At 42.6% G+C, this 23,877-nt stretch overlaps 1 protein-coding gene across 8 annotated transcripts in view; it reads left to right on the forward strand.

Annotated features, from left to right (window-relative positions):
• The window catches only part of RAPGEF4 (Rap guanine nucleotide exchange factor 4), a 239,326-nt gene that overhangs the window by 195,448 nt on the left and 20,001 nt on the right, over positions 1-23,877 (forward strand). For all 8 annotated transcript variants that reach the window (XM_069982933.1, XM_069982935.1, XM_069982937.1 and 5 more), the window contains 6 exons: positions 572-660; positions 3,483-3,510; positions 5,518-5,596; positions 13,931-14,077; positions 18,447-18,544; positions 22,316-22,441. In XM_069982933.1, coding sequence (XP_069839034.1) covers positions 572-660; positions 3,483-3,510; positions 5,518-5,596; positions 13,931-14,077; positions 18,447-18,544; positions 22,316-22,441 — 567 coding nt within the window. The remainder of the gene's footprint in view (positions 1-571; positions 661-3,482; positions 3,511-5,517; positions 5,597-13,930; positions 14,078-18,446; positions 18,545-22,315; positions 22,442-23,877) is intronic.

Raw genomic sequence — 23,877 nt, forward strand, 5'->3', positions numbered from 1 at the left:
TTTTGGACAAAGATGACGAGTATGCTGTTTTTCTTGTCGGGTTGTGTTTCACACTTTTAGTACGTGTCAGAACTAAACCATTGGGGAAAATGGACAAAAATCTGACAATTTGCTGCCGGGAACACGTTAGTAAATCAGCCCCATTATGTGGGAAAAGCCGGGGGGAAGGGATCACACACACCTCAACACTGTCAGCACAAGGTTGGCAAGAAGTAGGAAACCGTTCAGGAATTAAGCTGTGCTTCTATATGGGAGCTGGTGTACAGACCTCACATCCAGTATGTATTACAGGGGGGGGGGGGGGGGGACACTTGAGGAGTTTAATACTAGGAGCAGGTTGCAAAAGGCATATCAGGGGTCGGCAAGTGGAGGAAGGGATTAAAATTTCAGCCTGAAACCTATTGCCACTATTTAACTCCAGGTAACTATATATACTAGGTATACATAGCCTTTAAATAACATTTAAATGGTCAGCCCATCACACCATTACACCAAATCAAAAGGATATGCTATGGATCTCATACTGTATTGATTTGTATTATTTGAATATTTTTTACATCCTTTTCTATAGGAATTTTATGTCTCAGTATCAGATGATACAAGAACGATTGCCTCTCTGAAGGATCAGCTTCCTGAGCTGGAGAGAATAGTAAAGCAGCTGTAAGTAGTTGACATTATTTTATTAGTTTCGTACAGTAAGAACTGATTTATTCATGTTGTTTTACCAAACACTTATGTATGAGTATTAGCGTGGCCATGGCCATCATTAGGATAGCCTTTCTCCAGCCATTAGGAGGCTTTGGCAGATAGTTTCCCTTTAAAGCTAATGAAGATTCTTCTGCTCTTGGGATGGGGCTACCGCCTTCAGTGCATGCATGCACCCTGGCCGGCCCGCACTGCTTATATTCATTAGGGGCGGGCAAGGGGTAAATTGGTGCACCGGGGGGGGGGGGGTAGTCCCGACGCCAGTGCACCAAAACAACTTATTACGAGAGGAAATCCTAACATCACAGTACAGATAAAAAAAAAACGTACCTTCATCCTCAGTGCCCCAAGGGCTGACGGGACATATGAGCAGGTTACATGCTTCTAACCTGATAGTTTCCCTTTCAGATTCTCTAAATTTAAGAAACACTAGATATGAATTTCCTATTGTGAAATAAATCTGTAAATCGGATAAAACAAATTGCTAATTTTAATGGACAAAACAATCCAGTAGATGTCACCAGACGTGACTAGGCAGTGAACATAGTCTCCAAATTTTCCTTTCAATCTCCATGTTCCAATTCTGATTTTGGATCCTGCTGCTCACTGCTGCTGATCAGCTTGTAAAAAAAGAATTGACTCCGTCATCAGGTGACCTCTTTTGTGCGGGTATTTATATCATCACTAGTCAGCCACGCATCTTCCCGACCATGGTGAAATTAAAGTCCCACGAAATTCAAAAAAGGGAGGAAGGCCAGGGGTGCAGGAAAATAGGAAATAAACGTACCCATCCCCGTGCCTCCATAGCTGGTGGCCACTGGATGTCACTTTTGGCTGAAATCTAAGTACATTGTGTACCCAGCTCTTCCAGCTGCAACATCACAGCCCCACTGAGCGACTGACCTCTCAGCCAGTCATTAACTGGGGCAGTAAGCTGAGTACGTGACCTTGCAGCTGGAATAGCTGGAAGACACAGGCAGCTGGCAGCTGGACTCAGAAGTGGCACTACAGGGCACAAGGATAGGTACGTTTACTTTGTTTATTATTTAAACATTGACATGTCAACTCTTTGAGTGGAGAGCAGAGGCATGCAAGCCCTCCCATTGACACACTGTTTGACACTGAGGCAGGCAGGATTCCTCGTCAGGGAGCTCTGCCGCAGAATTCCGCCAATTTTGCTCAGTGTGAATATACCCTTAGTCAGGAGTCTATATTTGAATCTGGAAGTCATTGGATTTGTATAACCAACCCCACCTTCTTAGTCAATTTTAGGGTGTGTTCTCAAAAGGAAATATATAAAGAAAAAACACAACAGTCATTAGTAAATCACATATGAAATTAAAAATGTCTTATGACGTTCCCTCTTCAATTACGTACATGGGAATTGTTACCTACAGCAATGCCACCATTACAATTCTACCATAAAGTTGTCCTGACCTCCGGCCTATCTTGCAAGTGATTGGTATCCTAGAGATTTCTCAAGCGTTCTCTGCATAATACCGAACTCCGAAGGGAGACATCACAGAGAGACGTACTTGGTTTATTCATAAAAGTTAGCATTTTATATGGATATCATATCTTTTATAGGGAACGCAACTGCAAATCCACATAATTAAATGGAATCGAATTGCCTGCTAAGATCATAAGAAACACTTTGCTAAATGTGCTTTCTGGTCTCCCGTGGCAAACAAACGTAGCTTTCCAAGAGCAGACACTTCAAGTGCACATTCCTATTTGGTTATGCTAATAATGTCATTTGGACTCAAATGAGCAATCAAAATTACTTACCTAAAGTCTTCTGTGGCCCTCTGGTTATTCTCCTCGAATGTTGGCCGAACGAGCGGCTGCCGCAGACTTCCTCAGCATGAAACTTCATAAGATCTCAGATGAATATTGTTCTTACTGATTTCCACAATTACTTTATTGAAGTAATAGCGACAAAATAATTCAAGTGCTTTTCACTAGTTCACATTTGCAGAAAATAAAAGACTCATTATGTAATGAATTCAATATCATTCCTTAACATTTCAAAAGTCTGGCATTAATTTATAGTTTTATTTCATGCCACACAGGCCATTGAGGCTGCGAAGTTAAAGCGCCAGGCTTACTGTAAAGAGAGAGCGCGGAGTTTAGAATATAACATTAACTCTATGGGAAGATGTAGACCGGCGGTGCTCTAAAAATTCCAAGGGAACCGTAGACTTAAAGGGAATTTGTCAACTGCAGTTTATGTTCCAGTCTGCTGATACTGGTAGATAGCTGTTAGATATATAAAAGGCACCATGTGTCTCCTTGACCTATCTGTCAGTGCTTCCAGAATGGAGAAAGAGTCAAAGAGGTGTTCCCAAGTGGCTGAAATGCTGCAAGTAGGAATGTTTCCTAGATCCTTCTCCCATCCCTATTTCTGCTTCATTGATATGGAAGCTGCAGGAAATGCTATGTCCTGCAGGAAATGATATTTTGTTTTACAGTCTGACACAGTGCTCTCTGCTGCCGCCTCTGTCCATGTCAGGAACTGTTTTTTGTTAGCTGGAGTATCCCTTTAATGCCATGTGTGTAAATGATGTGCATGTATAGGTTCACAAAGCTCCTGTAATGCTAAGGGCCAAGAAGACAGTGACAGAGTAGACTAGATGTAGTGAGATGTATGCAACACACCACAATGTAAACATTATATACAGTATTAGGAGAGAGAAGCTATAGATGATGTTAATGATTATGCATTTTGGCCTTTGTATTTATTACTAAAGAAATCTGTATTATTTATATGTTTGTAGATCAGATGATGGGAAAGGACAAAAAAAAGTAAGTGAATATTTTTTTATCTTGTTGCCTCACCATAGAATGTTATATTTGTTTAAGTAGTCTAATGCCTAAATTCCCCTACTCCACTATCACATGACATCACATGACATTTCCTGGCCAGAGTCCCCAAATATCTGTAAACCTAGATGTCCTATTGGTTTCTTTTGATCTGATAAATTCTCTAATAATAACCCTGTCCATTTCATGTCTCCTTTCTTCTTGTGTCGGAACACAGGGTATTATCCACTTATGTAGTATACAATTTCTCGCTGCATATAATGCACTATGCAAAGCTGTTTTCTTATCCTTAGAGCATTCTATATTGTAATAATCGTCTAGGATACAGTTTTTGGGTGCCAGTCTATTTTATTTTCAAAATCTCTTCTAAGAACTTTGTGATCCCATTCCAATACCTCAGTAACTTAGGACATCTCCAAAACATATGAGGGGGGATTTATCAAACATGGTGTAAAGTGAAACTGGCTCAGTTGCCCCTAGCAACCAATCAGATTCCACTTCTCATTCCTCCCAGACTCTTTGGAAAATGAAAGGTGGAATCTGATTGGTTGCTAGGGGCAACTGGGCCAGTTTCACTTTACACCATATTTGATAAATCTCCCCTATGGATTGTATCCACATCCTCACCCATACACGTTACACTTTCCCGTTTTTCGTAACTTTATATAACATAACCTAAGTGATGTATAATGTGTTCTGTAAATAATAAATAACTGAGATATCTTATGGCTAAACTTATATACAACCATAAACACAGTGTCCCAATAAATACTCTCACCTCCTACATCCCTCTGCCATTTCTCTTGATGTTTAGTATTCCTCTGATCAATTTTATCTTTATTTAATTTTTTAACAAATATTAATTAATATTATTAATATTTGATATTTTTCACAGGGATTCACTGCCTTGCAGTTGCTTGCTATCAAAAGAAGGGGTGATTTAATATTCTGTTGGGGCAGATGAAAACAGAAAAAAAAATGCATACTTACCAAGCCCTGTTCCCCTGCAGTTCTCGTTCTTCATTTTCTGGTACCCCAATTCTCATGTCTTCTTCTTGCCTTAGAGACAAGTATTCGGTGCAGGACCTGCTGCCTCAGCCAATTACTGTCCACAGCCATGACCCATCTCAGCCAACGATTGGCTGAGGCGGCAGGTCCTACACTGATTGCTTGTCTTGGAAGCTAGGAGAAGACCAAGGGACCAGAAAGAGAAAAACAAGAGTTGGGAGGGGCCAGGGCTAGGTAAGTATGCCTTTTTTTCTATTCTCCCCCTGCAGCAGCATAATATATATATATTTTTTTTTTATTAAAACACTAGAATACCCCTATAGGGATGAAGAGCCTAAATGCTTGCAGTGGACAAGACACACTTTGTATTTTGCTGTTATAGAAGTTAGGTGTAAGAATGACTATAAACATAGTATAGAAGCACTACTTTATATAGTAGTCTAAAAAGTTAAAGGACACATGTTTAGAGCCTCATTCACATCAGAACGTATGTTAAAAAAGTATTGTCTCTGTTACAGGTATCTTTTTAATAGACACCTTGTGGAGCTCCAGTGATGTCCCTGTCTATTTATAGACAGCGGGGGAGATGTATCAAACTGGTATAAAGTAGAACTGGCTCAGTTGCCCCTAGCAACCAATCAGATTCCACCTTTCATTCCTTACAGATTTTTTGAAAAATGAAAGGTGGAATCTGATTGGTTGCTAGGGGCAACTAAGACAATTCTACTATACACCAGTTTGATAAATGTCCCCCATTATCCCTGGAAATATTTACTCTTCCCTTAAATCACTGCTCCAGTAAGCCCCATGAGCATGTATGTTACCCCACTCCCAGCCCATTTACATTTCTATTTAAACTATGGTGGCAACTCATTACTCACTAAAGATCTCTTCTTGTCATTGTTGTAACCACCAATTCTTTTATTTAATTTTGTAAAAATTGATGGATTAAGAAAAAATGTATTGTCTTCTCATTGACAGCACAAAGTGCTTTTACGGCAGTTCAGTACTGGAGATGAGAGATTGCAGAAGCGTCAACCAATACGAAGCACAGATGAACGTAAGTACCAGTTTAAGATGTAGAAAACCTATACAAGGGCTTCTTGCTTATTAGCTGTTTCAACACAATAGGTAGATAGATAGATAGATAGACAGACAGACAGATAGATAGATAGGAGATAGATAGATAGATAGATAGATAGATAGATAGATAGATAGGAGATAGATAGATAGATAGATAGATAGGAGATAGATAGATAGATAGATAGATAGGAGATAGATAGATAGATAGATAGATAGATAGGGACCAACGAGTAACTATAGGACCCTTGATCTCCTTAATGCATAGTGAGGCTAAGTTCCCACAATGTATTTTTTCATTTAATAATGTCCGTTGTTGCAGATTGCAATTAAAAAATACTTTGCATTTATTTCAATGGAGTCCCGGACGGAGTGTGTACAATCTGTATCTAGATTCCTTACTGCCACACAAAACTGGCTCTGGCCGCACTTTACATTGTTGGCTATGGTGAATTGGAAGACAGGCACACATAAATGTGCCCTCATTCCAGTTAAAAAGAAATGAAGTTCATCCGGTTGGTACTGCAGTACCAGCCGGGATAAACGTCACTGACAGTGGCCGTGTGACAGAACGGCCGCTGTCATACATAGTGTAAACCCAGCCTGATACTGCAGAAAGTGATATCACAATACTGTACATGGATATTGTATACAGTGATGACACAAAACATGCATAATGCACAGTTATGCCACAATAGTGGAGTACTTAAAACAGAGAATAATACAAATAGTCATGTAACAGTATAGGGATAATGTATACAGCATACAGTTGCTATGTCTGCTACCTTGGCAAAATCCCAGTGCCTACTGTAATATGTCATCAATATAAGTTCCATCCTAAGTCCATTTGATGGTTGTAATTAAACATGTTTTGCCCATCTTTATATTAAATGATATCCATTCTCCATAGCCTGAAATCCCCAATGCCATCCTTCAAAAGCCGTCTGGTAACAAAAAGCATGCTACATTATTCTGTTGCCTCCCAACTGTTTTCCCGTCCTCTGTCCCTGTAAGACTGAGGGTCCATGACATACAGGGCATGTCTTTCCAATTAAACCCATTTTATATCATTCCTACCATTGGAAGCAGGAGAAGGGAGACAACTGCTGGTGCTTTTTCACTCAGTCTGTATGGTGGCTAAACTCAACTGATAGAATTCCTAAGATTAATGCCCCAAGTGCAGATATAACTAATAAAACAATTCAAAGGTGAATAAAGGACAAGGCAATTATCAGTATAATAAAAGAAATCACTTTTATTGATTCATTTGTTAGGGTGCCTTCACACCTACCAGATCCACAGCGGATCTCACTTCTGCGGATTCGAAGCGAGAACCGCTGCGGATCCGGTACCATTCACCCCTATGATAGCACATATTCGCAGCAGGATTCGGCCGGGGATAGGGGATGCGGGCTGTCGGTAGCGGCCGGGGATGGGGGGGATGCGGCAGGGGATGGGGGGGATGCGGCCGGAGATGGGGGATGCGGCCGGGGATGGGGATGCGGCGGCGGGGCTGCGGACAGCGAGGGGTTAAAGCACATATTCACAGCGGGATGTTCATCCCGCTGCGAATATGTGCTATCATAGGGGTGAATGGTACCGAATCCGCAGCGGTTCTCGCTTCGAATCCGCAGAAGTGAGATCCGCTTTGGATCCGGTAGGTGTGAAGGCACCCTTAAAAGACATGGGTCACAATGACCAATGTAAAAATGCAATACTGTGCAAAAGTTTTAGGCTAAGCCCAGATCGTCTCTTCTGAAATCCAATATAATAATAATAATAATAAATTCAGCATTCATTTATAGTTCTGGGGATGTTGACATCAGGGTTCTGTGGGGCCATATACTGTAATTTCCAGGACTCCTTATACTTCTTTACACTGACGATAGTTCCTTATGACATTGGTTGGATGTTTGTGGTCATTCTCCTGCTGTAAAATAACAATTTGCAAAGGGAAACATTTTACTTTGAAGCATTTTTTCCACTCCTGCCTAAAACATGTGCACAGTCACTGGAAGGTTAACTAAAGCTTCATTAGGGTGTGACAGAGATAAGACAACTGAATTCCAGCATTTACTGTGTCAGTTTGTTTGGGCACCTCACAATGATGCTGATATTCAGATGTTGTTAAAGGGAAACTATCAGTAGGTTCGAAGAATCTAACTGGCTGATATCTCCCTATAGGGCATGGGGCACTGAGGATCTAGGTAGGTTTCTTACTTAGAAACTTACCTTCATCCTCAGCACCCCATGCACTATAGGGACATAACAACAGACTAGATACTTCTAACCTGCTGATAGTTTCCCTTTAAATCGACTCTGTACCGATAATCTGGCCCCCCTAAACCGCTTGTACCTTCGGATAGCTGCTTTTAATCCAAGATCTGTCCTGGGGTCCATTCGGCAGGTGATGCAGTTATTGTCCTAAAAAACAACTTTTAAACTGGAAGCCCCGTGCCCAATGGACGGGGCTTAGATTGTATGCAGTAGGCTGGCACACCCTCTCCGTCCCTCTTCTCTGCCCTCCTCATTATTAGGAATGCTCCAGGCAGCTATCCCAAGCAGCTATCCCAAGGTACACGGTTTGGGGGGGGGGGGCAGATTTTGGGTACAGAGTCGCTTTAACACCTTTATGCAGAGAGTAATGAGAAATATTATGTACCCATTTGTATATTATTATTGTTATGACTCGTGAGATAGGTCTGTGGATCTATTTTATTCACTTGCACCAGGGGCGTAGCTAGGATTCTTGGGGCCCCATTGCAAGAAACTGTATTGGGCCCCATAAATTCTGTACTCCCCCCCCCCCCCCCCCCCCCCCCCCCCCCCTCATATTCATGTGACTCAACACAGTCCCACAGCGTTCCGTTCTCCCACATCCCTAGCGCATGAGTGACATCACTGGGGAGCTGGGAGAACTAATGATGAGAGACTGCGTGGGTCATCAGCCACAAGAGAGACTGCCAGTGGTGGCGGATGTGGGTGCTATGAGCCATAGCTACCATGGAGGCAGACCATGCTCTGCTGGTGGGGCCCAGGCTTCCCTGCCACCTGGATCCCTTAGCAGTCGCATGGTCTGCTACGCCACGCCACTGACTTTTGCCCAGTACTATCTTGTAAAAAAAAATAATAATAATTTTAAAATAAATAAAAAATTTTTTAAAAATCATATAAAATGACAATGTAAAGGTGAAAACTTTTGAGGAGGAGGAAGGTATGTGTCTTATCTTCCTCCTCGGTCCCGCTTTGTTAGTCGGAGGAATCTTTCCTCTGGTGCACTGTTAGGGCTTGTTAACACAGAGCAAAAGCAGCTGAATTTCTGCGCTGAATCAGCGCTGAAATTTCAGCTGTTAAAATAGGTGCAGAGCTAATTTCCATTGTGTTAAATGGAAATTCTGCTCTGCAGTTCACACGGTGGAATTTCCGCACTGAACTAATCCGCTTTCTGTCAGAAGAATGAACATGTTCATTCTTCCGCTAGCGGAAGCCTATACAAACCAATGGGACTCTGATTTTCTGTTTCAGCGCGGAATACGCGCGTATTCAGCGCGGAATACAAGCGTAATACAAGCGGAAATTACGCGCTGAATCAGCGCGGAAATGGGGGAAAAAGGGGGGGAGGAGGATTCTAGTATATATTCTGGTATAGTCTAGTTTACTCACCAAATACTCGCTTAATTTCAGTGCTGAATGCATGCGGATTCAGCGCGGATTCCTCGAGTATTCCACACTGAATTTGTCAAGAGCTGATTACGAGCTGAACACTTTCCTAGCGGAATAAGCAGGGATTCTTCTACATTCTGCTTATATTCTGCTCGGAATTCAGCGTCAGTTGATTTCAGGCTGAAATATTTCCTCTCATAATCCGCCCCTTTTGCTCTGTGTGAACGTAGCCTTAGGAGCACTGCCGCGTCATGGGCCCACTCCTTCTGATGAAAATCAATGGATGATGCGGATGTTGCGGCAGTGCTCCTAACTGTGCACCAGAGCAAAGACTACTCCAACAAACAGCACAGGACCGGCGCAGAGCAGGTAGGTAACAGACATACCTTCTTTCTCAGTGTCCTGGGCGCTATAGGGAGCCATCAGTAGGTTAGGTTTGTCTCACCTGCTGATAGTTCCTCTCTAAATAACCTTAGTCATCTACAGATCTCCCAGCGCTGCTTTGCCTATGCTCACCAGGTACCCACTGATCTCTACTTCCTGATCGCATCTCAATACAAAGGAAATTAGGTTATAAACCTCTTCAGTGATAGGCCAGGTGGACATTTTGTGTATGTGGAAACGCGGCCAGTAAATGGAGATCAGCAGGGACCTGGTATATACTAAAACACCAGCAGGTAATTGACAGGTGATTAGTGACTCTTTAATGGTCTTCACTTCGTTTTCCCCTGTTATAAATAACTTTATTGAGCCAGACAACCACTTTATCTAACATTTCTACTTACATCCAGTACAGTAGCAAAGTTTATGAACTATCGTTAACCATAAACAGATTGGGAATCTTTAACCTTCGGCTATGGACTTTGCAATGTATTTGTCATAGCCCGTCAGAATTGTTGTCTTCCTTGTAATTCTTCATCAATTGTCAGGACTCTAACAGAGTTGGAGATGGAGTGTGAAACAGGCTGCTTCTGCTATGCTGGATTTTCTATTCCATTGGCTTGCTGTAGCAGGGGGGGACAAGTGTTAAAGCCAATTACAGTTACAAAGGTCAGAGTATGAAAGAAACAAGAGGAAGAAAATTGGTTGGTTAAACGGCTGTATCAAGCGGCCATAAACAATCTTTAGAGAAGAGTTTCAGGTTGTTCTGGGTCAGTTTACAAGAAAATGGTTTTTCTTTCCGTACAGGTAGTTCACGAGTCATAGAGCAGACAGTGGTCCTGGTGTAACGGGTCACATCATTTCCTTCTGGAATAGTACAGGAATTAAACTAAATGTTCGGAAAAGATATTCATATATCCGCTGCTCTGAGACAAGCGGAGTGACGTCCAGATTGTAAAGTATACCGAGTGTACACCTGAACGGGTAGCACATAGAAACGTGTGTCAGAAATTCAAGTGTTCCCGTATAGGATGACATAGCTTTAGTTTAATCATCTTTATTAGATGCCCATGTCGTAGAAAATAGCAATAAAATAACAAAGCAAATATAGTGTGGGGGGGGGGTCATTCAGGATAGATTATCAATAAGAACTCTATACAAATGATATTCTTAGGGCAGAGTATAAGAAAGGAAAATGAAAAGAGGGAGGACCCCTTGTTTTTTCCAAAGCATTAGCTGTAGGTGTAGCTATATTGTTGTATCCTCATAGGTTTCCCCTTTAAAATCGGGGTTATCCTGCCTCTTCTGCTCTTCGGCGCTCCACTTCCTCCCTCTCCTGTCTGCAGAAGAGAGGGGGGAAGGAGCATGTTGCAGGCAATGACCTATAGCTGTCCAATGTTACTGGTGTCATGGCTTTAACCACACCCACATGGAATGCCTGCAGCGCCCGCAACATGCTCCCACCTCCCTCTCGTCTTATTAAGTTATCAGCACAGATGGGCAGAGAGAGGAAGGGGAGAAAGAGAGAACAGAAGAGGCAGGACCTTTTCTGCTCTCTAGATAATTCCCAATTAAAAGGAACCTATCAAGTACTGTAGCTTATGCTGTCATATATTTCAGGATGTACTGTAAAGTAAGAGAATCTACACCCAACAGCTCGCAACGAGTTGCCAGAGGAGAGTCACCATAGACTCATAAGAGTTATTGTTACTGTTCCTGCTCACCCACCAATGGCTGGCAGATTTTTGACAATCATTGCTGAGCAGGTGGAGGCAGCAGTAGCAGTTATTCTTCTCCGGCTGCTAGATTTCTTGGAAAAAAAAGGGTCAGACGTGTTGAATTTTAACACTCCATTGTCCTGGGAGAGATAAGCTGCCACCAGAGCTGTCTGGTTGTGGCTTAGGGGCGTATTACATGGCCCTATGACTTGATGTAAGCAAGTGACTTGATTGTTGTCAACGGCTGATCGTTGTCTTTATTACACAGAGTGATGATGTGCCCAATCAGCCTGATTTGGCAGATTATTGCTCTGTGTAATAGGGCCCTCTAAGGGGTAGTGCGGTGCTACAGGTTTATTCACTAAATAACACACATTACAAAGTTATACAACTTTGTAATGTGTGTTATTTAAGTGAATGTCCCCCTTCCCCGTGTCCCCCTCACCCCCGGAAGTGTGGTGCATTATACTCACATACTTCACTGTCGACCCCGACCTCCATCATACTGAGTACAAGATGCTGGGAGAGCTGGGTGACCTCCATACTGAGCATAAGATGCTGGGGAAAGCTATGTGATCTCCGTCATACTGTCTACAAGATGCTGGGTAAGTTGAGTGACTTCTATCATACTGATTATAGGATCCTGGGAAAGCTGGGTGACCCTGATCATATAAATTATGTGGTAACCCACCACGGGTGTTGCTATTGGTTACACCCTTCGTAAAAGCCTGTACTTATTGTGAGTCAGTGGTGATGAAGGTATTGATGAAGTTTTCCCACTAGATGTCATTATTATAGATGTATGTACCCAGATGCTGCACGGCTGAAGTGTGGAAAGGGTTATTGTTTATTTGTGTGCCACATGGATCTGTATCCCTATCACAGATCTGGTTGCTGTATTATCAAGTGTACTGTATCCTGTCAAAGCAAAGCTGTATTACCTCCTGCACACAAGTACTTTACAAGTAAAACGAGATTATTTATGGTAAAGAGACTTTGTGATTCTTCACCCCACACCAACACAGTGTACACTACATCCTTGGGACATTTCTCCTTTCTGTGGGTGGCAGTTCCAGTAGTGCGGGAGGGTCACTACACCACTCTGGCCCACCTGGATATCATCCCAAGGGACCCCATAGTAGCCTGGCAGGACACTGTCCACAGGGGAACAAGGCACTACTGGCCCTTCAAGTTAAAAGCAGGTGTGCCACCTTACCTGTGTGCCCAACTGGCACTGGCGTCACAACATAACATCACTGGGCCCGGTTATATCTCGGCCAACCACCACAGATCTGGCTTCAAACCTCAACATCTAGCAAGTGACCGGCCGCTCCTCCGACATAACACCTCGGGGGCACACCACAATTATAGGATGCTGGGCAAGCTGAATGACCCCATTATACTGCTTACAAGAGGCTGGGAAAGCTGGGTGACCTCCCCACCCTTCCCCAATGTAACCTTTAGTGCCTAGTGAACAATATACAGAGAGGGGGGTGGGCCTGTATGATACAGAACCCCCCGTTCCATCTACTATTCTGGGCCTGATGCCCATAAAGAACCCCCACCACTCTGCATATATGAGCCCCAGGCCCTGAACAGTACATGGAGTGGTACTGTATCATACAGGACACCCACACACACACTCTATGTATACTGTTCACTAGGGCCTGGACAGTACATGAGATACTGTGTAATGCATGATAAAGCTTCAGATACTTTTCAGGGACTAGTAGATGCCCCCCCCCCCCCCACACACACACACACGAGACTCCATCCCCACAACTTTGGCTCTGCCCCCTCCACACACGGGAGGACCCCCTTTCCCTTACCTAAAACATGCAAAGCAGTTCTCCTCTCCGCCACGCCCAGGCAGTAATGCAGGAGGGGGAGGTCTGTCTTCTCTTCCCCTGGCAGTGGGCGGCCCTTACAGCTGGAGCTGACTGAGGTGAAGCTCCATCCCCCCCCCCCCCCCCCCCCCCCCCGCGCGCGCGACATTGACCTCGCCCCTGCGTCCGTTGCCCCACCCACTTTAATCCGCGATCAGGGTGCCGCCAAACCTGAACAGTTCTGCCTCTCCGCTCAACACTACCTACATCACTACTACACTACATCACTTCATCACTACGTAAATATAGTGCAGTTTTTGTTTAAAAAAAATTTCAGCATGTTATGTTGGCTTACAGTATTCTGCGGGTCTCCCATATATACCAGTCAGAAATTCGGAAACAGCATGGTGATTCTTTGGGAAGGATTGTTGCCTTGCAGCATTGGTTCCTTAAGCTTGAAGCCACCATGTGTTTTTTGGGGGTACTCTGGGTACTCTAATGTCCTCCTAAAATCCAAAGACATAGTAATAGGTTAAAGCCTTTTCCCACATGTAGGATATTATGGGATGGGGGACTGATGGTGAATTGTGACCATCTATGTACAGATATATTCTGATACTATGTAAGCCACTGGAGATAAATAAATCCAGCCACATACTGTGCTCCTCTTGGTAAAACATAGCTTGTGTTTGTATTACATGTAATCTCTGTATTTTGTCTTCACAGTTCTTTTCAAGGTGTACTGCATCGATCACACGTACACCACCATACGCGTACAAGTGTCTGCCTCAGTGAAGGAAGTGCTGTCTGCCGTGGCAGATAAACTGGGCTCCGGAGAAGGCCTGATCCTCGTAAAGATCAGTTCTGCAGGAGGTACTGTTTGACTATCATTCTCTCCGCTCATAGAAAATAATTTAAAAACTCAAGGTTAAACACACAAATAGCAATGGTTTTATAAAAGCGTTTTGGGATAATTTCAGTTGATTACAAACAACAGTACGATCCCCCACTGAGTAAATAGGCCAAGCTGGGTGCTGGAAGTAGGTCTCTGCCGAAGGCGGCTACAGTGCCGCCTTATAGGGTAACAGAGTTGCCATTTCCCAAAATATTACTAAAATGATCAGCTAGTGGTGTGCGGGAAAACGACTCACTTTACAGAAATGGCCCTTCACAGCGCACAGTGTCCTTGTCTTGTTACTGAGGAAAAAAGCTCAAGAAACTTGCTAACAAATAAGGATAAACAGACAAGACGTTATTGATCGGTCTGGCCGCTCGGCGGTGAGCAGGACGAGGATACGGCTCAAAGTACATCCTTACTGATAACTTAGGATCTGGATGACATATACAATTATATTGTTTTCCCAAACTCTGAGGCCCGATCGTGTTGTAAAAAAATATTGCAGCAGCCATAAAGTGAGTGGTCAATCTGAGAGCGAGATGTCTCTAATTGTGTGATGTACTGTGAAACACTGCACAGGATGGATGGTTGGTTGGTTGGTTGGTTGGATGCATGGATGGGTGGGCGGATGGATGGATGGGTGGGCGGATGGATGGATGGATGGATGGATGGATAGGTGGGCGGATGGGTACTTTGCTGCAAGGTAGATAGATTAATCAGTCAGTCAATAGATGACAGATATATTATATATGAATAGACAGAAGGATAGATACAGCTACACCTTATGAGATAGAGCAACTGGTGGTATCTCCATAAGTCTGGGTCTTACACTGGAGATGGAAGCTATGGAGACACAGCAGGAGTCTTCATCTACTAAGGTACAGCTGTATTCATTGGGGAGAAAGGGTGTTCGGAAGCAAAATCTGGCACCAAAATAAAAATAAACGTGCATTAGAGAAAAGACCATGCTGTGCGATTTTTTTTTATTTTTTTTTTTATAAAACTGACCCTTACCACTGGAGGTACACTTTAACCCCTTCACGTCAGTAACATGTAAATATACATTCCTGTTTCTGACAGGGTTATTGATGAGAACAGGAGCGCTGCAGTGAGTGCAGTGCAGCAATCCCGTTCTCATCTGTGTCCGGGCCTGTAGGTAATCCCACAGCCGACTCTCATTAACCCCTTAAACGCCGCGATCTACAGCGATCGCGGCGTGTAAGGGACTCAGTGACAGATCAAGCATCTGTCACTAAGTGATCGGGACCCCCCGCAGCCGTGCTCCTTACCTCCGTCTTGTCGGATCCGCGATCTATGTATAGAGTCTGTTCTCAGGCAAGCTCTATACATAGATCGGCGATAACACTGATCTATGCTATGGCATAGCATAGATCAGTATATGCAATCTAATGATTGCATATATTACAGTGATAAAAAATTTTTTTTTTTTTTTTTTTTTAAAGTGTAATAAAAAAGTTTTTAATAGTATTAAAAAAACCTTATGAAACCCCTACCAATAAAAGTTTAAAATACCCCCTTGCCCATTATAAAAATATAAATATAAATAAATAAACATATTATATATCGTAGCGGGCAGAATTGTCTGATCTTTTAAAATATAACATTATTGTTCCCGCACGGTGAACGGTGTAAACGGAAACAAATAAAAACACACCAGGACTGCTGATTTTATTAAATTATATATCAGAAAAAAATTCATTAAGAGCAATCAAAATTTTTCTGCTACAACAATATGATATTAATAAAAACAAGAGATTATGGTGCAAAAATGACACCCCCAACTAACCCTGTAGGTAGAAAAAAAAAGCGCTATGGCTCTTAGAAGGCGGGGAGGAACATTGCATTAATCTGACACAGACTTTTGTGCATCAAAGGGCTCTGTCTTGAAGGGGTTAATTAAAATTAAGCTCAGGCTTCCTGTTGTGTACACATCATTTCCTAGAATTGTCCTCCTACAGTGTACAGTGATATACAGTGTATACAGATAACAGGTGCGCACAATTGCTCATGCTCACAACTCCTTACCCCTATGAAGGTCATTGAGCATGCCCAGAAGCCTTTTTCATCCACCTGAATGGTACAGATCCTGTCTATTGTTGCCTATGGTCCATGGGGCTACATGTAAAGTTGGCTCTTTACAGGTAATAACTGGGAAACCCAGCAATCAGCTTTGATCTATCTATAAACCTGTTTGTGCTGTATTTCCCTGCAGCGCCACCACAGGGAAAATTAGGCATTACACAATTTCTAAAATGGACAACTCCTTTAAGTACGAATAGCAACGTTATTATAATGCAGCTGCAGTTCTAATTTGCAGTAAAAGATAATACATGACATACCCCGTCCTTTCTTTATAATGTAGCAGTATATGCATTCATGTACATTTCCTATGCATCATTAGCCCAGTCATCTATGCCGGCAGCAGAGGTGATATCACAGTGTATATCTCATAATCATTTCCTTCGCACTGAGCCTTTTAACAAACCTTGGAAATATGAGATGAAAAGCACTTACTTTACTGTCAACACCATGCACTATGTTTAGCTTGTACCGCTTTCTGGAGGATTAAGAATCTAAACATGAAGCGGGACAGCGCACCATTATTACAAACCATAACCATAGTAACCTCCTTAATTTAGAACAGGAATCAGAGTTAATATATAATAACCTCAGGGATGTGGTAAATTTCTCCACCTCCAAAAACGCCAACGGTTATTATTTCTTACTTTTTTTTTACATGTACATTATAAAATATGATCAATGTATAATAATAGATCTGGACAAACATCAGTGTGATAAATTAGATAGATAGATAGATAGATGTTGACTCATATCGGCTGTCATGCAGGTGTTTTTCCTTAAAGGGAAAACTTTAACTTTTTCATATGGTGGGACTAACAATTCCTTCCATACTAATTATTATCTATTCTATCTCCTTCCCCCAGTTCTGAGCTGCTGCTTTCTGCTGAATACACAAAAATCTGTGTATGAGCTTTTTTCTTCCTCTCCCCCTCCTCCTTTCCGAGACAGATCATGTAAACAAGTTCCTATCTGCAACTTTGTAGCTTCTTTGTAATGCTGGGAGGGTTTATCACAGTGAGTTCATCAGCAATTTGACCTCAAGTTAACCCTCCCAGCATTACCAAGAACATACAAAGTTGCAGATACAGCCTGCCGGAGACTTGTTAACATTAGCCGTTTTGGAAAGGAGGGGGAAGGAGGGGGAGACAGAGAGAAAAGCTCATGCACAGATTTTTGTGTCTTCAGCAGAAAGCAGCAGGTCAGAACTGGAAGAAGGAGACTGAATAGATAATAACAAGTATGGAAGGAATTGTTAGTCTCGCCATGGGCAGCAACATATGAAAAGTTGAGCAGAATACCCCTTTAAAGGAAACTATCATATTAATCATTGTATCCATTGTGTAGGCAATATATTATAACATTATATTATATTATGACAGCTAGCACTGTCAAGCGTTCTAGCTGCCACTCCATTCAAAATCTATAGAACCAACGAAAATAGCCAAGTGCACAGTTATAAGTGTGGATTGTAAAGATGCCCGTTTAAAGTAGTTTAGCATCCACAGAATAGGGGGCTGCTCTGAAGTTACCCAGCATATTCACTACAAATAAAGCACAGAGCCAAGGCCTACACCTCCTGTACATTATTTATATCTGGTACCACAGCAATGCAGGGTATCAGCAACCTACTAATCAACTATTGAGAGCCTATCCTGTTAATAGGCCATGAACAGTTTTAAAGGAGAAGTCTGGTCTCAATTTTTTTTTCTTTTAAATTGCAGGGGCATGGGGGAAAAATAACAAAGTGTTCTGACTTACCTCTCTCCGTGCCTCTTCAGCCAATACCACAATCCAGCTGATGAACTGTCCGCTCAGCCAGTCAGTGACTGGGGCGAGACGCTGCTCCACTCACTGTTTGGCTGAATGTGCTGTCTATCAGCTGGAATGGGCATTTTCCTCGGGGGAAAATGCCTCCGGTGGGGTCCGGTCAATAGGCACATCACAGGCACAGGGTGAGGTAAGCAATGTTTCATTGTTATTATACTCTCCCCTGCCCCTGCCGGCTGTCAAAAGTTATCACAGGCCGGTCTTTTAAGTCTGACAACAGCCTAACTGTGAATGAAGCTCTGGAGTATAATACATTTGTAATTCTGGATTACTACAAGTAGAGAAATATATTTGCAGATTGGCTCAGCTTTGTATGTAGATTCATTATATATGTCTATTAAAACCATAACAATGTGTTCAGTCCAGGTTCTCTTATTCTGTATGCACTAACATTCTCTTTTCTTTTACTTGCAGAGAAAGTTGTTCTGAAGCCAAATGATGTCTCTGTGTTTACAACTCTCACTGTGAATGGACGGCTCTTTGCTTGCCCTCGAGATCAGTTTGATTCGTTGGTATGCACTTATATAATGATGTCCAAGCACTCTCATTGTATGGTTTTTTGTTTATTATGCATGTATATACTTTATTGGTGTATTGTATATTTTTGCTTTTTATAGAATAGACAGTGGATTCAGCTTGAGGGTAAATTCACACAGGCGGATCCGCCGGGAGTCTCACGCACGAAATCCGCAGCTAATCCACAGCTAATGCGCAATACACATATTAATAATAATACGTGTATTGCGGATTAGCTGCGGATTTCGTGGGTGAGTCTCCCGGCGTATCCGCCCGTGTGAATTTACCCTAAATGTGGATATAACTCAGGCTTTTTCTTTCCTTAAGGGAAGTTTTTATATTTAACATATTTTTAAGCATTTTTGCTGATGTTTTTCAAATTTTCCATTTTACTATGTATATGATAGAATCCTTAAAGCGAATCTGTAGTCATCAACAACCCACTTCCCAAACCGCGGGTACCATTGCTCTTACCATAGCTCTGTTCCATGTCTGGTCCCAGGGTCCGCTTCTCTCCTGGTGCCATTAGTTGTGTAAAAAGGAACTTTTATTCCGGGCTGTCAAAGAGGCGGGGCCTAGAGCCTGTGTCAAAGAGGCTCATGGCAATCCATCCCAGGGGCATGGCTAAGAAGATGAAACCAAAAAGAGAGAAGCTGTAGGCCTAGAGAAGCGCTTCTCAAACTTTTTCTACTGGAGCCTCACCCAACAGACCAAGGCAATGCTTGCGCCTCACCAGACTGACCAAGAGGATGCCTGGGCCTCATTATATGTGGTGAAGGTCCATTTAAAAGCTGGAAATAATGCTAGGGCTACCTTTCACTCATCTCCCAAGCGCTTTACACTAATAAAGCAAGTACAAAATTAGTTAATTTGTTGCTAAAATGGAGATTTTTGCAAACTGCAAAAGGACTGTGCAGATCATAGTCACTGTTGTGAAAACTGGCTCCTCAGCTGGGCCTCACCAACAACTAGGGGCCCCTCATTGGTGAGGCCCGCCTCACAGTTTGAGGAGCACTGGCCTAGAGCATGAATGCTCTAGGCCCAGCCTCTTTGACACCAGACAGCCACAATAAAAGTTCTTTGTTATGCAAGTACCAGCACCTGGAGAAAAGCAAACCTCGGGACTGGACATGGTTTCAAGGCTGGCAATGCAATGGTACCAGTGGTTTGGGGGCAGTCGTTGGTGCTTACAGATTCACTTTAAATCTTGCCATTTTAATTCTAGCTACTAGTCTTTCATCTAAACTTAGAATTCCTGATCTGTCTGTGATGGTAACTAGGAAGCTGCTGTAAAGTGATCTGTACACTATTAGGCTATTAGGCCGGTCTCTAAAAAGATCATCCCGGCCGGTACTGCAGTACCGGCCGGTTGATCTTTCAGGGGCGAAGTGTTTTGATGCAGGCGCATCCGCTTGCTCCATAGTGTGCACTGACATGGTTTTCTGCGGCCGCTATTCAATGAATAGCGGCCGCAGAAAACTGACATGTCAGTTGTTTGCAGCGCCACAAGGGATCCCGGCTGGAGCGTATACTATGTGTATCAGATATTTTTTATTAAACATTTTTCAACTTTACAAGCAAACCCCCCCCCCAACCCCTCCACCCCTTCCCTCCCACACTGGTCGCCCCCCCCCCCCCCCCCCCCCCCCTAACCCATAGGACTACATGTCCTTTTACTGTCACATTTTTTTAACAGAAACACATATTCATCTCAAAAATATATCTTGTATAAAATATAACAATACGTTCTATTACATGTCCAACTTTTGAGTTATAAATTCCCACAGGCAGGGGGTCCCACTCATACACTTCACTCACACCAACATACACTCTAGCACACCCACAATATGCAGCACCATTGATAGAGATTCACTAAAGACCTCAAGTCCATTAAGGCCTATTCCGCATGTTTTCCATGTTTTGGTCAGCCAGCAATAGAAAACCTTCCATAGGGTTACGCTTTAAAAAGTGAGACAGCAAACCAGGAGTGTCCACCCACGGGCCCCATTTTGCTTCATATTTCTTCATGGCCTTCCGTTTTTTACATATCCCTTTCTCCAATCTTATCATATGGTTTAGTTTATTGCTCAAATAAACCATAGTAGGGGGTTCAGCTTGCAACCAATGCTGAGCTATCAATTTGCGAGCCTGATACAGTATTCTGCATATTGCCAGTTCAGCTCCAGTGGGTTCAGCTGACTCGTTTACCAATCCTAGTATGCACTGCAAGGGCTCAAGGGGTATCGTGATATGATATACCTTTTTAATTAGAGCAAGGACTCCTTTCCAATATCTCTCCAGTTCTGCACAGCTCCACATAGTATGAATTATGTGGGCTCCCTCCATCTGACATCAGGGACACCTAGAGTCAGCCCTCAGGCCTATGTCATGTAAAAATTTCGGAGTTCAATAGACTCTATGAAGAAGAAACAGTTGTGATTTCCTATGCGTTTCAGACACAGCCAACCTAGGTGTCAGCGCCAAAATTTCAGACCACTGTTCCTCTGTAATAGTTCCCACATCTGCCTCCCATTTAGCCTTTACTGTTAGGGGCTTGTCAGCATGGAATGCAGACAGTAGACGTTGATAGATAAATGATATAAGACCCCTTGAGTCCTCTGCAGTCAACACCGAACAGAGAGTGGCACAAGTCGCAATCCGCGGTGGTGTGACAAATTGAGCCTCAATTGCATGCCGAAGCTGCAGATATCTATAAAACATTACTTGTCGTATCTGAAATTCTTCCTGCAACATCACAAAAGACTTAACGATACCTTCCTTATATAACTGTGACACCCTGCACATACCTGTGCTTTCCCTCTCACTACTCCCCTCCAGTTAATTCAAGTGCCTCAAGTCTGGATTGTTCCACAGAGGCGTATACTCAGTACAACTCCCACACCCAAGAAGCTGTTTGGTCTTTTCCCACACTTTACACAGCATTGGAGTAGTAACCGGGACATCTGGTGGCCTAGTCTGCGCCGCTATTTCTAGAAGATGGATGGGTTACATTCCCCTTGACATACATTGGAGTAACCTCCCATCCGGCCCCAGTCTGTCCAGCGCATCCCATCCCCTCATCTGCTGCAGCTGGGCAGCCAAGTAATACAGATACGGGTTTGGGGCTGCCAATCCTCCGTCTTCCTTCCCCCTCTGCAGCGTATCTAACCTGATCCTTGCACTCCGACCATCCCAAATTAGCTCTCTAAAAAGTGATTAGATTTTCTTAAAATATATTTTGGGTACCCATACAGGTATGTGTATACACTCCTGCCAAGATGTTATAGACAGAAAGGTAACATATATTTTCGTAATAATCACGCCCGTTGTATAATGTGGTTTTTACGAAAATATAGGTTGTGTGAACATAGCCTTACAGTGAAAGGTGACAGCAGTAGATGGAGAAGACAATAGTTGAAGCTCACAGCTCTGGCTCCCACTGCCTGTGGAATTATCTTTGCACAGGTTACAGAGGTTATAGAGCATGCTTATGACTGTATTCCATGCAAGGTCTGGATTTATTTATTATGTCTATGTCTATATGGTTTGCCATAAAGCATGTCGCTAATGCTTTTAAAACCTCTGAGGCAAGATGGCAGCCCCCATAAAATAATCCTTACAATCAGAAAATAGAAACAGATTAGAAAAAAATGTTTCCGTATTTGGATCTAAGCACTAAAATCCAAGTGATTTCCTTTAAATGTTGATGGAGTGTTAAAGGGGTTGTTTTTTTTGTACATCATTAATGTTAATTCTGTGTCATTTAGACACCACTTCAAGAACAGGAGGGCCCATCTACCGGTACTATGTCAACGTTTGAACTTATGAGCTCGAAAGACTTAGCTTACCAGATGACAATCCATGACTGGGATCTCTTCAACTGTGTTCACGAGGTGTGTACAATATGTCTATGTCTTCAAATTGTTATTTTTACCAACACTCCTCCAAGAAAATATTTCTAAAAGTCCTTGAAAACTAAATGGGTACTCTTTAAGAGACATTTAAAAAGTTTTGATCAGTCGTGGTCTCTCATTCATTGTTAGATACAGTCAGAAGAAGCGTTTGGCTGAGCACTTCAGTCCCCAGACTTTTCTATCTTGCTCCAGGAGACAGCTCCATCATTAGCCTAAATGGGCTGTGTGCTGCAGTGAGATGGAAAGTGTTGTGGGCCAGGAAGACAGGTGCTGAGCCAAGAACTTTCTTAGCTCTATCTAACAATCCCATTGCCAAGACCCTGATAGATCAAAACTTTTGATGTGTCTATAGAAACAGGTTTGGGATATGCAGTGTTAGCCACAAATCCAACAAATGGAAGTTGCATGGCGCAAACATAGAAAGCAGACGTTCTCTTACAGAAATGGGCTTTAATGGTTTTACCACAATGTATATTGAATGCCAGAGACAGGATTATCTGGCACTGGTGTGTCTTTAGGACTTTTGTGATTTTTGTGACAGCAACATGTTTATAAAATGGTGAATGTATTTAATACTATTACTTGTACTTGTACATCATATCCAGTACCAGGGCTGAAATGGCCATCTGGCAGTTCTGGCAAATGCCAGATGGGCCGGTCCCCTCTGTGGGCCACTCTTTTTCTCCCAACTAGTAAATCAAGTATTGTTCTTCTATTTTATGCAAATTTTGGCAAATACTACACAGACTTCGCAGCTAGAAGCTATGACAATGTCATTAAAAGTTCTTGAGCACTAAGTAGAGCTCAGCAGAGCCAATCAGCAACTAAAAGCTTAAGGACCTTTGCATGAGAAAGGGGATGAGGTCTGTAAGGAAGCTTTGCTTAAGGGAAACAGGGTGACAGAGACAAGTTGGGGGTGCTAAGCTAGGATCTTAAAAAGAGGGCCACAGACAGTAATTTATATGAGAGCGGGAATCAGAGAGATAGGAATCCAATCAGGCTAATGTCTACATTCTAAGCCTACATTCTATGTCAGCAGTCTAAGCCAACATTCTACAGTATGTCAACATTCTAAACTTACATTCTAAGTCTATATTCTTAGCCTACATTCTATGTCAGCATTCTAAACCTACATTCTATGTCAACATTCTATGTCAACATTCTATGTCAACATTCTAAACCTAAATGTTAAGTCAGCATTGAATGCTGGCTTTCAATTTGGCTTATAACGTTGACATAACATTCTAAACCTACATTCTATGTCAACATTCTAGGACAACACTCTAAGCCTACATTCTAATGTTGTTATGTGAGCTGCTGGTGTAGTTCGTGTTTCAGGGCTGATTTTTTGTCCCAGTCCTGTCCTGTCCAATAGAGTTTCATTGACTTCTAAGAATTGTCCAAATTAGAAGAAG

Source organism: Dendropsophus ebraccatus, chromosome 9 (genome assembly GCF_027789765.1).
Source record: "Dendropsophus ebraccatus isolate aDenEbr1 chromosome 9, aDenEbr1.pat, whole genome shotgun sequence".
Classification (NCBI taxonomy): domain Eukaryota; kingdom Metazoa; phylum Chordata; class Amphibia; order Anura; family Hylidae; genus Dendropsophus; species Dendropsophus ebraccatus.